The sequence below is a fragment of the Neospora caninum genome, chromosome Ib (genome assembly GCF_000208865.1).
Source record: "Neospora caninum Liverpool complete genome, chromosome Ib".
Classification (NCBI taxonomy): domain Eukaryota; phylum Apicomplexa; class Conoidasida; order Eucoccidiorida; family Sarcocystidae; genus Neospora; species Neospora caninum.
This window is the reverse complement of record NC_018386.1, coordinates 475,095-490,048: the sequence shown is the minus strand read 5'-3', so window position 1 is coordinate 490,048 and position 14,954 is coordinate 475,095. Positions and strand designations below refer to the sequence as shown.

The following is a 14,954-nucleotide window of genomic DNA, read 5'->3' as shown; positions in this document are numbered from 1 at the left end:
TCGCAAAACCAGGTGCCTCCCGTTTGCAAAAAAGTTGGAAAACCCTAGTCGTGCTAGGCAGTGGATATGCACTCCATAGAGGAAATTGCGGTCGCGTATTAAAGGGGAATAAAAACTGGAAACTTACGTTCCGTACCTGGGGCACATCGCTGAGGATACGCCACTTACGCGGTTTGCGCTGTGGCATTCTACAGTTGTATCACCCAACTGTCGGGCAGTGCTCGTCAACCGTCAGGATGGCCTAGTTGCTGGTCTGAAATCGCTCATTACTGAAAATGTTGAAGCATGCACTATACTCTCTGAGGAGACAATGCCGTGTAGCCGCGAATGTTCTTTCCAGGTACTCTCGAGACTCCCGACAGAGCCGAGAGCTCTGGTAGGACCACCGATTCTCGGATGTGCGTAACTGTAAGCTGGATCTCAAAATACACTAGCAAGACCTGAAGAGCTTCCCAGCGACCCCGCTTTCAAGACTGTCAGAAAAAAGACACTGGAAGGGGAGGGGGACCATCCGGCTCTCGTGTGGTCATGAGCGTTGCACGGTCCGTTGGGTAGCCAGACGGCTTCCAATCGACACCGGCATTAAATTCTCGTGCAGCAAGGGGAACTAGAGGCGCTGCAGGATCAAGAGTTGAATGAGCCTACACAAAACTGCGCCTCTATGGCGACTTCTTCGGTAGGTGGTCTGAGATGCCGGATGCGATCATGTCGTGTGCTGACGGCATGACGGGGAACGGAGATGTACACTTTACGGTTTGGGTCCCCTTTCCAACTAACAGTGTTCACAATGAAACGTGGGAGCCCCATTTGTCCGGGGTGATGCCATATCTGTCTGATTCCTGAGCTTGGCCAAGGTGCGTTTTGTTGACACGTTCCAAAACGACGCCCAATCTAGCAACGGAAAGCATGTTTTTGACGAAGGCGACGGATCGGCTGGCACCATCTCTGGGCGAAACAGTTAGAAGTCGCACGGACCTCTCGCGGCACTGCCTCTACAGAGGGAAAATATAATCTATCGGGGCGTGTGGAATGTTTGTAGGAGTCAATCGAACTTGCGGCAGTTGGGCCAGCGTGCGCCATTCCGCTGACGAGTTTGTACGGGTTCCAGTGTGCTGTCATGTGTGACGAGGGTATCAGGCGCTGACTTAATTACCGGCTGAATATGCGCTAGTGTCGCCGCCAGAGTTACGGTTCATGCACTTCATGTACATTGGGCACGACTTCGACGCCGCACGTTCGTGCCTCGATTCGTTGCAGAGAGTCCCATGGGAATCGCCAGCAAAGGAGGCAGCAGGCGAAGACGACGTTTCGTGGAACCAAATGAAAATCGAATGATCCCAGACGCTCTTCGTTCCTACAGATGGAGTTCGAAGAAAAGCACAGCGCCCATAGCTGTTGTTTGGTGTTCCCTCCAGTGCAGCTTCAGCCTGACGTTCGCGGTTGCCTTCTGCCGATGCCAGTGTTTCCCGTACACGTACATAAAATCAACAACCAGTCTGAGTGGCATCAAAGCGGGTACATCATCACGCCGTTTCCTGTCAAAGACAAGGTGCTAAAGCAACAAGTAAATGACCATTCGCCGCGCTCATATGCGATGTCACTCCAAGCTGCTTACTGTGTTTCTACTGACGGCATGTTATCCGCCCTCGCCACGCTTGAGATTCGCCGCCTTGGAACCTCGACAGAAACAAGGTGCTTGCCCCCTTCTCGCCGCATGCAAATATCGCTTTGTACAGAGGTATGAGGTTATTTTTTACTGCCTTGATCCCGTACGTAATGCGCGCGATTTGCGCCTGGCCCGCCCGGTGTCATAACCTGGACTGGGTCGTTTGCACTATTTTAGCACCGAGCACACGTGAAACAGATGAAAAGAGAACCTCAGAGAGGCACGCAACCGGTCGAAAATATCCCCCTGATAGTCTCAACCGGCGGCAGACGGCAGCCAAATGCTTCTAGTCGAAACAAACTGCGGCAGAATATACACGAGAAATATGCGATTTCTCCCAATAGGATGGAGCATAGCTCATCATGTTTCCTTTGAGACTACGGCGGCTGAGAGACGCAACCAAGACCATCACACACTCTGAAGACTCAATCACGGGCGGGGGTTGCGGGAGACGCGGTGGGGGATTCCCTTCCTCGGTAGAACGTGCGACAGGCCTCACCCGGAGGTGAAGAGGATGAACGTCAGCATCAGAACAAAGAGGATACAGCCAATCACAAGCAGGACCATCGCGTAAAAGAAGCCGAAGCCGCTCCCGTAAATCAAGCTCTTCGTATCTCTCATCGCTGCATGCGTCTTATCCAGGTGACGTTGCTGAGCTTCGCCCGTGCGCTGGAGACGGTCACGGTCCCGTTGGATGACTTCGCCGTATCTGGTCGCCTCGTCCTTCATCTCTTGAGCGAAATCGAGCAATTCCTGCTCGAGATCTTCTTCCTCTTTGGCGGTTAAATCTGCCGAGTCAGCACTCGGGCCACCGAATCGAACCCTCGTAGAGGCCCTCTGCGCGCGCCGTCGTAGCCGGACTCTCGGACCCGCAAAACTTGTCGACGAAAACAGAGCGCGCCTTTCACTCGCTGCAGTCCCGTGCCGACTCTCGTCCCCTCCAGGCGAAGAAGGCGCCAGGAGGTCGACCGGGGCAGAGTTCGCGTCTGCATGCATTTTCGGGGCTTCCCGCTCCTTCGCGTCCAGGCTACCTGGCGGAGCCATGCAAGACAGCGAGTTCTTCTCGACCGTCGTTCTGTCCGTCCCTTCTCTCTCTTCTGAGTGTCCTTCATCGTCTGTGTTTGGACCGTCTCGTGCCCACAGCTCCAAAATGTCATCTGTCAGTTCAAAGCTAGAAACCTCAGCCGCCACGAGGACGCCGAGGGAAGAACGATTCGGGCGCGGGGACGAAGCGGTTGACGTCTTTGCCTTCTCCGGCGTCACTTCGAAAGACAAATCCGGATCAGCCCGAGAGAGAGGAAAACGAGGCAGCCCACACTGCGAGAGGAGTGAGCAACCCTCCAGCGCCTCAGCAGCAGTCTGTAGTGCCTTGAACGTCTCTGCTGAAACGCACACCCGCAAAATGAGGCAGAACGAAGAGACCGGTTTCGCGTGGCAGTGTCTGCATTTCCTGACGCACTTTCCCAACTGGAAACGAGAAACACAGGGACTAGAGTGCCACACATTCGTGCATTGGCCCTCGGCAGTGTTCTATCTTGAACCCGCGCTCCGACTCGACACATGTGTATACACTTAGATTTGCATGTGCAGCCAGAGGAGGCACGAGCATTCGACGCAAGCACCAGGGTGCTGTCCACCGCGGCGCCGCGGATCTGGGTCCCGTCACCCTGCATACACTGGGCACCGATCTAGGCTCAAAACGTCTACCGATCCACGTCGACAAATTCGAGACGAATCGAGAGAACGCTAGCGCGACGACTGGGAGAGGCCGCGTCGCGGGGCGGCTCGGCTGCGCTCCGACCTGTCCCCGAAGGCGGCAGAGCGAGAGCGGCGATCGCCATGCGGGTATTCGAACGTTTTAAAAAGCTTCGACACCACGACAGACAGAAAACCCCATCGCTCTCGCATGCTCCGGGTCACCTCCTTCGCTCCCTACACAGACGCCTTCCTTGCTCGGCTAATAGGCGAAGGAGAGTCAGAATCGGCCCACGAGGCAGGCACGCGAGCGCGGAAGCATCTCAACTTCCACGTATCCGCCTGCCTCGGCTTTTCAGTGGCTGCACGTACCACAGAGGTCAGGATCTGCGGTAGGGTGCTGACCGCGCGCTTTCCATTCTGTGGACAGAAGATCCTCAGTCGTGTCGTACACCGCTTGTAGAGCCAGGAGGAGCTGCAGAAGGAAACAACAGGTGAGCCGGGCGCAGTTGGAGACGTGGAACCTTCATGTGGGGTCGGCAGCCGGAGCGCAGAACCGGTCGTTTAGAGAGACCAGCAGGGACGACACACATGAACTGATGTGAAACAGAAGCCACCCAGACTTGATGCACGAAAGAGGCAGCTGCCACGTGTGTGGGGATCACGGGGAGCCCGAGTCGTAGCACACGAGTAGCGTCGAGGAGGCAGGCGGTGCGTGTGCCTAGCCAGGGATATCGGGCCATCTGCGCCTTGCGGATCTTCTCGCGGTTTTATCTGGCTCCCTTCCGCGATTCCTCGTCTCGCTCGTGTCCTCTCTGTGTGCGTACCCCTCCACCCCGCTATCGAATCTCTCTGAGGCATTCGCAACCACTTTGCCCGTCTCTGTCGTCCCAGCGATGTCGGGCAGTTCTGTGTGCACATGCGTCTCTGCCACTGAGACGACGCACATGTACACCAGTCGACTCTCGTCTCCGACAGAGGACAGATGTTGGTGCATCGGGACTGTCACAAGCACTCGCAGCGCACAGAGGCAGGCGCCCCCGCTCAGTGGATCTAAACTTTGTGGCGTTGTTCTGTCTCAGGGTTTCACTGCGTCGGGAAAGCCCCATGCATGCATTTCGCGCTGAGCCTGCCTTTATTGCGTGCAGAAAGATCGTTTCGTATCTCGTCCCCGTCACTGCTTTCGATGCTGTCCAGAGAGCCCTGAGAGAAACGCGTTCTCTGCCCTCGTGGGTTGCATGCAGATTAAAACAAGAGAGCGGAGGAGAAGGAATCGCCTCGCGTGGAGCACGAGGCGAAAAACCTCCAGCTGGACGAAAAACAGATTCCCTTCTTGCAAGGCCTCTACATACCCAGAAGCCTGTTTTCCAGATCTGTACCTGAATGGCCTTTGCGCGGGAGACAGTCGGGTCTTCCTCATCTTCGCCGTCCCCACCTGCTTCCTGTGCACCAGGGAGTTGCGCAGCGAGGTCGCCTGGAGACGCCCTCTCTGACGCCGAATGGGAGCGGGCGAATGCAGTGACTGCATGCGCGAATCGAGAAGCCTCTGCTAAAAAGCAAACACACTCCGTTTCGGCGTCTTCTGGAGAAGCGACAGATCCTCCACTGGTGTCGCCCCGTTTCGCAGAACACCCCCGTCGCGCGGCATCTCCGGCAGCCCGCGGCGGGAACCCAGAGGACAGCCGAGAGGCATTGAAGGCGAGAAGCGAGCCGGCGGCAGAGGAAGGAGAGGCCGACGTCGCGGGGCGAGGCTCACAGACTCGGTGCGGTCGCCGATCGGGCTGTGGCGCAGGCGAGAAGGCGGGCGTCATGGTTTGCAGAAAAACGTGCAATGCGTTTCGCGAAAAAAAGGGCAGGAGCTCCAGGCGAGACGCAGGCCGCACTTGGGTGTGTTCTTGAAGCTGCGTGAAGTCGGAGCCCGCGAAGGAAGCAGAGGACAGGGAGGCAAGGCGCAGGATGGCGCCAGCGGAGAGAGAAGACACGTGAGGGCCAGCCTCTCGGTTTTTAGGACTGGAAGTTCGAAAACGCGGGAGAGGGGGGAGCCTGCCTTTTTCTTCGATTCATGGTCCCTGGTGTCGCGGGCCTGCCGCTGGAGAGCAAAAGAGAGGGGAACGGCGTGTCATCGCTCCTAGGCTTTCGTATCGAAACCCGTGGAGGGGAAGAGCGAGGCAGGATGAGACGAGTCCAAGGGTCGGACCTGAAGTTCCACACAGGAAAAACGCCTTTCAAAGGCTTCTAGAGTGTCGAAAGAGGTTCTCTGGATCCATCGCGAGGGCGATGTGCAGAAGTGTGGATACGACCGCGCGGACACTCGGGCGGTGGAGAGACAGGCTAGGAAGACAGAGCCTGCGCGACATTCGTCGCCCGCGGAAGACTGGACAGGCGACGAGACCGAATCCCTTTTGTTCTGCAGCATCGATCAATGTAAATTCGAGCGATACGAGAGAGAGTTTTCTGTACGTGGACCCAGGACAGCGGCAGGCGGCAAGGAGGCTGCACGCTGGTTTTTGATGGCCACGCACGAGACGTCGACTAAATCGGCGAGGTTCCCTGGTGTCAGACGACACGATAGGGAGGACGGAACCTGAGAATGAAGAAACAGCGAGTGTGATTCGTCTCTTTGGGCGAAAACACGACGCCCTTCCTCTTGTCCTACGCTCGCCTAGCGAGGAACGAGCGCTGTCTTTGCGCGAGAAGCACACAAGACGCGAGCCCTCAGAGTTTGGCGAAAGGGAGATTCCCCTTTCAAGATACGGCGTTTGGCGCATTCCTCACAAACCGAACTCGAGAAGTGAGGGTTTCTTGACACACTGCGTCCTTTTCGCTTTTCGTCGTCTTTTCTCGAATGCTCTCTTGCTGGAAGGCGGCCAACGGGTTGCTGAGCTGGGACGGTCCGCGCGCGAAGAACGGGCGCATGCAGCGATTTTTTCCGAGACTCGCGTAAAACACCCGCCACAGCGTTTTCTGTGAAAAGCGTCGGCGCGGATCGGCTGTTGGTATTTGCCGGTCGAGGCCAGCCCCAGTTTTCCCCGTCACTTTCCCTGTTTTCTTTCTTTCCCTCTCGGCCGCTCCTCAAAAGGAAAACGCGCGGTCGTCCTCTTCCACGCATTTGTCTCCACAGGCTCGCCCCACAGGATTGCGCGATCTGTGCGCAGCATCGAGAGACGAGGGCGAGTCAATTCCTGCGGGCGGTCGTCGGAGAGAAAAAGGGAGAAAAAGCAAAAGGTCGGAAAGAATTCCGCCCTTCACCTTCCAGTTTTTGCCTCTTCTCCGTCAAAAAGAGTCGCCCAGGTGGATCGCCGCGCGCGCTGTTTGCCTCATTCGGACGGTTCTCCTCTGCTAAACTACACGACATTCGCCTTCACGTGCAGAGACCGCGGTTTTCTTCTCCGCCGGTTGTTCTCTCTCCTCTCGAGCTCTTGCATTCTCTCCCGTCTTTTTTCCTTTCCTGTTCACCTCGCCGCGCAGTTTCTCTGTCTGCGCGGTGCTAGGCCGCCCCCTCCCCAGAGTCCTCTCAACGAAGGCCGTGTCTTTTCACACTCTCACTCTCTGCCGCTCTTTTTTTCGTTCGGCCTCTCTCCCCCGTGTCCCTTTTTGTTCTCCTCACTCCTGTCCGCCTCCGTTTCTCCTCTCCGGCATTGTCACGATGGCGGGCGGAGACCAGCGCAAGAAGAAGAAGGGGAAGGAGCGTCTGGATAAGTTTTACCACCTTGCGAAGGAGCAGGGTTACCGCGCACGTAGCGCCTTCAAACTTCTCCAACTCAGCCAGCGCTTCAATCTCTTTCAAAAGAACTGCAGCCGCGTCGTGGATCTTTGCGCCGCGCCGGGAGGGTGGCTGCAAGTCGCCGCGAAGCACTGTCCGGTGGCGAGCACCATCGTCGGCGTTGACCTGGTCCCCATCCAACCGATCCGCGGAGTCGAAACGTTCACTGGAGACATCACCACGGCTGCATGCGCGGCCAAGCTCCGGAAACTCGTCAAGGTAACTTGCGGGGAGAACGCCGCGGCGAAACCCGTGGCAGTCAGGCCGCGCGACGCTTTCGGCTGCACACAAGGGCTATCAAACGCATGCCGGATCGTTTAGCGAGACTCGAGAGAGGGACGGGGAAGGGGAAAAGACGAACACGGGAACAAAAGAGACAACAGCGAAACGAAACCGGACGGCTGGCGCAGGAAGCCCGGGGGCTGTGACCAAAGATGTGCAAGCGAGAAGCGTCTCAAGCGAGGGACATGACCCCGACCGGTTTCGACGCATGCACGCAGGAGGGACCGTACCGTATTTACATAGCACGAGGAGGCGCCGACACGCTCACTTCCCCGAGGCACCCGCACCCCCTGCGCGCTGCGATGCGGGCGAAGGCCTCTTTCCTGCGTCGGCGCGTGCCTTCTCGTCCTCACTTTCCTTCCTGTCATTTTCCCTTCTGTCCTTTTTTCTCGCCTTTTTCAGTTTGGCGAAGTAGACCTCGTCCTGCACGATGGGTCTCCCAACATGGGTACGGACTGGAGCGTGGACGCGTTCAACCAGAACGTATTGGTGCTTTCCGCGGCGAGGCTCGCGTGTCAACTGCTGGCTGCAGGCGCGACGTTTGTCTCCAAGGTCTTTCGTTCAGGGGACTACGCGGCGCTGTTGTACGTCCTGCAGACGCTGTTTGACCGTGTGGACGCCACGAAGCCGCAGGCGAGTCGCGCAGTCTCTGCGGAGATATTCGTGGTCTGTCGCGGGTTCAAGAAGCCAGCGGTGCTCGACGAGCGGCTCTTCGATCCGAAATACGTCTTTCTGCAGGCCGAGGACGAGACGGGCGAGCAGCCGAGCAAGAAGGCGCTGAAGGACGAAGAGGGAGGCGAGGCCGCGGAGGGCGAGTCGGACGAGGAAGAGGGGATTTTCTTCGGGACCAAGGGCGGGAAGAAGGGACAGTTTGCCGAGCTGGTGCGCAGGCGCGCCAAGCGCCATCGCAACGGCGACATCCTCGCTGGGCTGCGTCGCATCTCCGTCGACGAGTTCTTCCGGAGCAAAGACCCCACAACGCTCCTCGTCGAGCAAGCAAGAGAGATCTTCTTCCAGGACGGAGCTTTGCCGCTGGAAGAGGCCGTGCGCGCCCACCGGCTGACGACCCAGGAGATCCGGGACTGCCTCACGGACGTCCAGGTGCTTGGGAAAGCCGAACTCGCCGCCATCCTCAAGTGGCGCTTTCGCGTGAAAAAGGAAATCTCCGTCGCCCTCGGCCTCAGCAAACACAGCGCCGAGGAGAGAAAAGACGGAGAGCACGAGAAGGAAGCGGAAGGCGAGGAAGACGGAGAGGAAGACGCTGACGGGTCGGATGGAGACAGTGACGCCGGCATCGACGAGGTGAGGCACACCAACGCGGGGAGCGGTGTCGGAAACAGCCTTCGGGCGGGGATTCGGGTCTTTCGCCCTGGCCGCTGGGTTCGCACGCGTCGCCTGGAAGTCGCGGAGTGCTCCTGGGATGGTGACATGCTTTATTCGAAACCTTTGAGGCAGTGTCGCGGTTCGTGTTTTGCTGCGTCTGCATGCACAAAGAGGTGCGCTTGGACGGAGATTATCCTCGCGGCGTGTCAGCTGCGGGGGAGACGGCGGTCGGCGGGCTGCCCGAGTCGCGTGTCATCCTGGGTGGCTCCGTTTCGCCCAGATGGTCTGCGCATGCGGCCGCGCACCTGGTCGCTTCTCTGTCGCGCCTTCTCGCCACAGCTGGGCCCCGTCTTCAGTTCATCGCAGCCCGTCCGTGGCGGCGTGCGGAGCTCGCGACTGCTTGCGTTGTCGGCGTCTCGTGTGTCTGCCGTTCAGCGCGGAGGCGGTGGCGCGCGCGCGTCCTTCACTGGAGGAGTCTCTCGTCGTCTCTGTGTTTCCAGGAACTGTCACGGCTGCATGCGTCCGTGAGCCGGCGGGAGGCGAAGCAGCAAAAACGCGCGGCACAGAAACAGAAACAGCTGGAGATGCGGAAAAAGCTGACTCGCGGGGCCTTTTTTGACGCGGCCGAAGGCCCGAGCGATCCTGATCTCTTTCGCTTCGACGCGAAAGCGATCGAAATGCTGGAGACGAAAGAGGAGAAGCTGGTGGACGCGTCACTGCTCCTCACGGGCGGCGAAGAGGACGAAGAAGGAACGCAAAAGAAGGGCCGACGGAGCCGAGCAGACGGCGGCGAAGGCGAAGATGTCGTCGCCGGGTCCGATGAAAGCGAAGACGACGGACAGCTCGACGATCTGGATGATGTGGACAGGTGAGTGAACGCCGGGCGGCGAGAGAGGACGGACTCGTGGAGATGGCGGACTCAACAAGGAACGCGGCCCGTGGAGAGCTCAAACCTGGAGGTGGTTTCACACACGTTTGGTGGACCGGGTCTCGCCTGTTGCTTTCTCTGTTCTCTCGCCTCCATGAACGCCACATCTCTCTTTAGATCCCGCGTCTGCGCGTGTCGGCTCTGTGTCCGTTTTGTGCGTCGTGGTGCGTCTTCTCTCTTCGCGTTCCCCAGTCGCGTGTGGGGTGTCTCTCCGTCTGCGGATTGGCCCCGCTCGCGCTTCCACAGCGCCTGCTTTCGCTCCGCTGGAGTTTGCCTCTTCCGGCCTTCTTTGCCTGGACACGCGTTCTCTCGGGAGCGTCTCTGGGCGTTTTTTCGCCGCCTGTCGCGGCGGGCTGCGAGCCTCGAGTGTACGGGGCGCCAGCGTCTTGTCCCCGCCTGCTTGTTAGGATGGAAATAGAGCTGACGCTGGCGCACCGATTGCGGAAACAGCGGGAGGCCGAGGCACTTGCCGCAGGCCCGAAGAAGAAGCAGACTCGCAGAGAAAAGGTGACCGGGGAGTGGATGCAAGAGCTCCAAGCTTTCCGGAACTCAATGCAACGCCGTGCCGGAGAGGCGCTCGCCGAACGCAGGCGAGCCGAGGAAGAGGAAAATGATGACGATGACGACGAGGATAATGACGAGGAAACAAGCAAAGAGGTCTTCGAAGGTGAGGCAAGACACAGGGAAGACTCGGCGTTGGTGCGACGCATGGACGTGTCGAGTGGAAAAAGGTCCGTTCGGGGTACGCATGTCCGAGAGCGACGATTATACCTGTTCATATATACTTGATGTGTGAATCGACATATGCGTTTCTACTTGCGTGCATCGGCATGCGGTACTCGACAGACACAGATGCACTCGTAAGACTGTGGGGGCCACGTCTACATCTGGTGCTGGCCGGCCGTTCGTCTAGGCTAGGACACATCCCGGCTTTGCAAGGAGGGAGACACCGCGGAGCGAGGGAGGCGTGAATGAGCGAGAACGGCAGATGTGCAGTTTTTGCGAGACTCAGAGACATCCTCGGCTTTTCCTCCGCCGCGCCCGCTGCCAGATTCTTCTCCGTTCGTATGCCTCGTTCCTCCGCCAGAGTACCACGATGCGAACACCACACCTGACCCTCACAAGTCCCCTGCTTCGTGCATGGCCATCCATCTATCTATATACATATATATAGATATATGTGCATGTGGCGAGTGTAGAAATTGAGAAGCAAACGTCGTGCGGTTTGCGATGTGTGTTTTCTTGAAGATGGGCTTTCCGAGTCTTTGGGGTCAGATTCGCGAGTCGGGGGAAACCTTCGCGGCGCCACTCAGGCAGACCGCTGGTTCTCGCAGCCGATGTTTGGAGGACTCCAGCTGCGTGGTGACGGTGAGCGCGAGGCGAGCGACGACGAGTTCAATCCCGTCATCAAGGCCGGTCGACTGCAAGGCACGGAAGGGAAGAAGCGGCAGACAGGCGCAGAGGACTCCAGTTCCGAGGACGGCCAGCGAACGGACGAAGAAGACTCGAGCGCAGATGTCACTCGCGAGCTCGCTGACCACGACCTCCCTCAGGTTCCTTTGTCTGAGAAGCAGCAACAGAAGCGCAAGAGAGCCGCGCAAGCAGAGAAGGAAAGAAACAAGAAACAGCGCAGAAAGGCGGCGGCCGACGGCCTCATGGCCCCTGACTCCGACGAGGAAGACGACAAAACGGGTCTTCGCGGCAAAGCCAGGTGAGAGGCGTGCACGCAGCGAAAAACTCTTGGCGCTCTCAGGAGACGCCTGCCTCATTATCTTAACGTATTCAAGAGGCTCAAATGGACGAGCAACGACTCGCGTCATTCTGCATCGGCCACGCACACCTGCAGGGGTTTTTGACTGAAGGAAAGTGCCTGAGGGAGTGGCTGAAACGTCGCGTTTCGCCTCCGCGGGGTCCCTGTGCATGCGTGTGCCTCAGAATCGAAGAAGTCCCTGCGCCGCCGGAGATCCAGCGACCGACAGATCCCGATGAAGTGGCTGAGATCCAAGCGCTCGGGTCGCTGTTGGTCCAGAAGTCCGCGCGAATGGACCTGATCGACGGAGCCTACAACCGCTTCGCATTCAACGACGACGCCTTGCCAGAATGGTGAGAAACTCTCGTCAGGTGTCGAGGCGGCTTGCGGTTCGCTGCCGCGCAGACGCGCTGTCTGGCGATGCTGCTGAAGTATTTTAATCACATGCAGAGAGAACGCAGGTGTACATACAGGTTGGCTCTCTCCTCGTGCCTCTGGAAGGCATGAGACGTGTAGAGGTAGAGGTTGGCAGGGCGAAAATAGACCTTCGGAGTAATGTTTGGAAACCTTCAGCCGTGGGGGATTGCTCGCGTGAGAGCGTAGCCGTCACGGGCAGGGGCGTCGGATTCTCGCCTGCGGGGAAGGAAGCGGGAGGTGCGCTGGCAAATGCTTTGTCGCGAGATGAGTGGGGAGGGTCTGTTCGCGGCGAGGATCCCGCGCGCGATAAATGGAGACAAACAGCTGCAGGCATCGCGGAGTCGTTGAATGCTTCGAATACACTTGAAGATGCAGCGGAGTCGCTGTGACTGCCATGCGCACCCCGTTTTGGGCTGTATGTGCATGTGTCTTGGGTTCCGCGATCTTGCGTCCATGTGCAAAGGTTTGAGGAAGACGAAAAGGTTCATCTGCGCCCGGAGTTGCCTGTCACCAAGGAGCTCATGCGCGAGTACCGGCAAAAACTCCTGGACATCAGCCGGCGGCCGATTCGCAAGGTGAGTGCGTTTCTGGGATGTCCTCCGTGGGACGCGCGTCGCCCTTTGCATTCCGGCCTCAGCTCTGGAGGTGCCGGGAGAAGGCGGGAGTGAAGCCGAACCGAAACTGGGAATCCAAAACGCCGTTCGCATGCCCAGCGAGGCACGTCTGCCTAGAACACAAAGGCGTCGATGAGATCCCGGACAAGCGCGCCGAGCGCGGTTGCGCATCATGTCGCGGCTGGGGCGGGCAGTGTGTTCTACGAGGCGACCACGGGGCTTTGCCAGCATGCGCAGAGACGTGCGAACTCGAGACAAAACCCCTGTTTTTCTACCGAGTTGCGCCGAAAGGTGTGCGGCCCGAGGACTCTCTGTAGACATGAGCAGATGCACTCGTGTAGAGGCACAGGGCGCCGGCGATTGGCATGGCGGCAACCCGGATGCGTGCGTCGCGTGCAGGGAGCAGAGCGCGTGGTTCCTCCTTCCTCTCTCACTCTTTGTGGCCTGTGCGAGACGGAGAGAGAGGCGCGAACTCTCTGTTTCTCCTCACGTTTCTGGTTCGCCGCATTTCGATCCGCCTGTTTGTGATGCGCGTTCTGCCGCACAGGTCCAAGAAGCCCGCGCTCGAAAGAAGCTGCGAGAGAAACGCCGCCTGCAGAAGGTGAAGAGCCAGGCAGCAGCCGTGGCGGAATCCACAGAGTTCACGGAAGCGGCGAAGGCTCGTGCCATCGACAAGATCGCCCGACAGGCGCGACGAGGTAAAGCCGGAAGGCGAGAAAACGTGCTTTGGGGTGGTCGCGCGACGGGTCAGGTTTTGGAGACAACGGCGCGTTGTTTCTCAAGGGCTTAAAGACACACTGGGGATGTGTGCGAGACCGACGACGCTCCCTCGACGTGGCGTCCCGGCTCTCTCCACGGTTCCGTTCTGGGCGACAAGAGGGATTCCCCCATCCGCGCGACGTGCAGAAGGGGCTGCATGTCCAGATTCTACGGGGCAGAGTCTTGAGTGGCCGAAAGGCGAAGAGACTGACAGGGGACACAGATGCCCGTGCATTTACGTATACAGACGTTCAAGTGGGGTGGTTAGGTATCGGCGGGGAGTTTGGCGAATGGTGTGGGCACCGGTGGCGGCGAGTTTCCTGCTTCCGTTTGTGTAAAAATGTATGCATGTTCGCACACGAACATGTGTGAATGTGTACCGTGTACGTGTTCCGAATCATACATATATTTATATATGCATATATATGTCGTTGCTGCATGTCTCTGCTTTTGTGTTTGCAGCGGACGGCAAACGGGGCAAGGACTACGTGGTGACTCGGCGTGTGGGCGGCGGCAAGTTGGCGCAGAAGAAGGCCGGGAAGAAGGGAGACGGCAACAACAGAGTGAAGCTTGTGGATCGCCGGCTGAAGAAGGACAAACGCGCCATGAAGGCAGCCATGAAGAAGAGAGGTGGGAAACGTGGGTTGAAAAAGAAGGGAAGGAAAGCGTGAGGCCGAGCCTGCCTGTTGTCCTCCGAAACAAAGCGGGCGCGCGAAGGAACAGGATGGTTTTTTCTCTGTTTTCGTGCTTTGAACCTCTCGTCCACTTTCGTGCCTTTGTCTCTCTAGACTACCTTAGTGTAGGTGACACGGTCCCAAAGACAGAAACACGTACTGCCTCTTCTGAGACAACTAGAAAAGAAGAATCGGGTCTGCCCTCGCAGTGCTTTCGTCGCTCCACGCGACATCGCAGGACCAACACACATCCATCTCAGCAAATTCACTACGCGCATAACAGAGCGACGCAGTTCCTCCCCACCGAATCAAAAAACATCAGTCGCATGCAATTGTGCAACCATATACATATATATATATATATATAGTATGTATACATGTATATATATACATGTGTAAATCAAGATAGACAGCCGCATATGTGTATGTATTTGCACAAGTATTGGCATATAAATGCGCGTAAACGGAACGCGAGCGATTCGGTTGGATAGATCTCAGTTCTTTTCTCTGTAGAACCGGAGTTTCCCCATAGCTCCTTCCAGGATGCCCCTGCCTTGATCGTCTGCGAGGGTTTGTCTGAAGGACTGCATGCGGGGTCTCAGTGAAGACAGGCAGCGGCTGTGAGTGGGCAGGGTAGTCGAGTTCAGTGGAGCACTCTGGAGCGACGGCTGATGCAGAGATCAGTCAAGCGAAAACGTTTATGCGAAACTTCGCCTGTAGGCAGCCACTCAAGTTTTCCGTGCCGCAGCAAATTCGCGTTTCGGCCAGGAAAACGCGAATGTGCGCGCCCCCGCAGTGCGACGAAATGGAGCTAAAAAAGCGGGTGACTGTGTGGAAGTCGCTTTGCGGGGTGAAATGGCATTTTATGCGAGAATGCCGCTTCTGCTAACTCTGGCGCCCAAACCGTTGTACAACGCAGTTCCACCTTTTATGCGAAGCAGTTCGGTTCAACAGTGTCACGGTCTACACAGAATCTTGGTGTTGGATCCTCGTCACAGAACGACACCGCAGTCCGTCTCGCAGCGTCGTATCGATTTTCACTCTTTTTGCGACACGTCTGAATTCGACATCCAGCTCGTTTCG

General features: G+C 57.8%; 2 protein-coding genes across 2 annotated transcripts; one reads left to right on the top strand and one right to left on the bottom strand.

Annotated features, from left to right (window-relative positions):
* Positions 1–2,161: 2,161 nt before the first annotated feature.
* NCLIV_002920 (conserved hypothetical protein) lies at positions 2,162–5,172 on the bottom strand (the record flags this gene model as incomplete). The annotated part of the gene is made up of 3 exons (XM_003879791.1): positions 2,162–3,048; positions 3,734–3,836; positions 4,741–5,172. The coding sequence occupies 3 exons, from the start codon at positions 5,170–5,172 to the stop codon at positions 2,162–2,164; spliced, it is 1,422 nt and encodes a 473-aa protein (XP_003879840.1).
* Positions 5,173–7,007: 1,835 nt separating this feature from the next.
* Positions 7,008–13,868, top strand: NCLIV_002910 (putative ftsJ-like methyltransferase domain-containing protein; the record flags this gene model as incomplete). The annotated part of the gene is made up of 9 exons (XM_003879790.1): positions 7,008–7,343; positions 7,809–8,708; positions 9,230–9,597; positions 10,065–10,324; positions 10,906–11,368; positions 11,593–11,760; positions 12,288–12,399; positions 12,986–13,136; positions 13,660–13,868. The coding sequence occupies 9 exons, from the start codon at positions 7,008–7,010 to the stop codon at positions 13,866–13,868; spliced, it is 2,967 nt and encodes a 988-aa protein (XP_003879839.1).
* Positions 13,869–14,954: the final 1,086 nt, after the last annotated feature.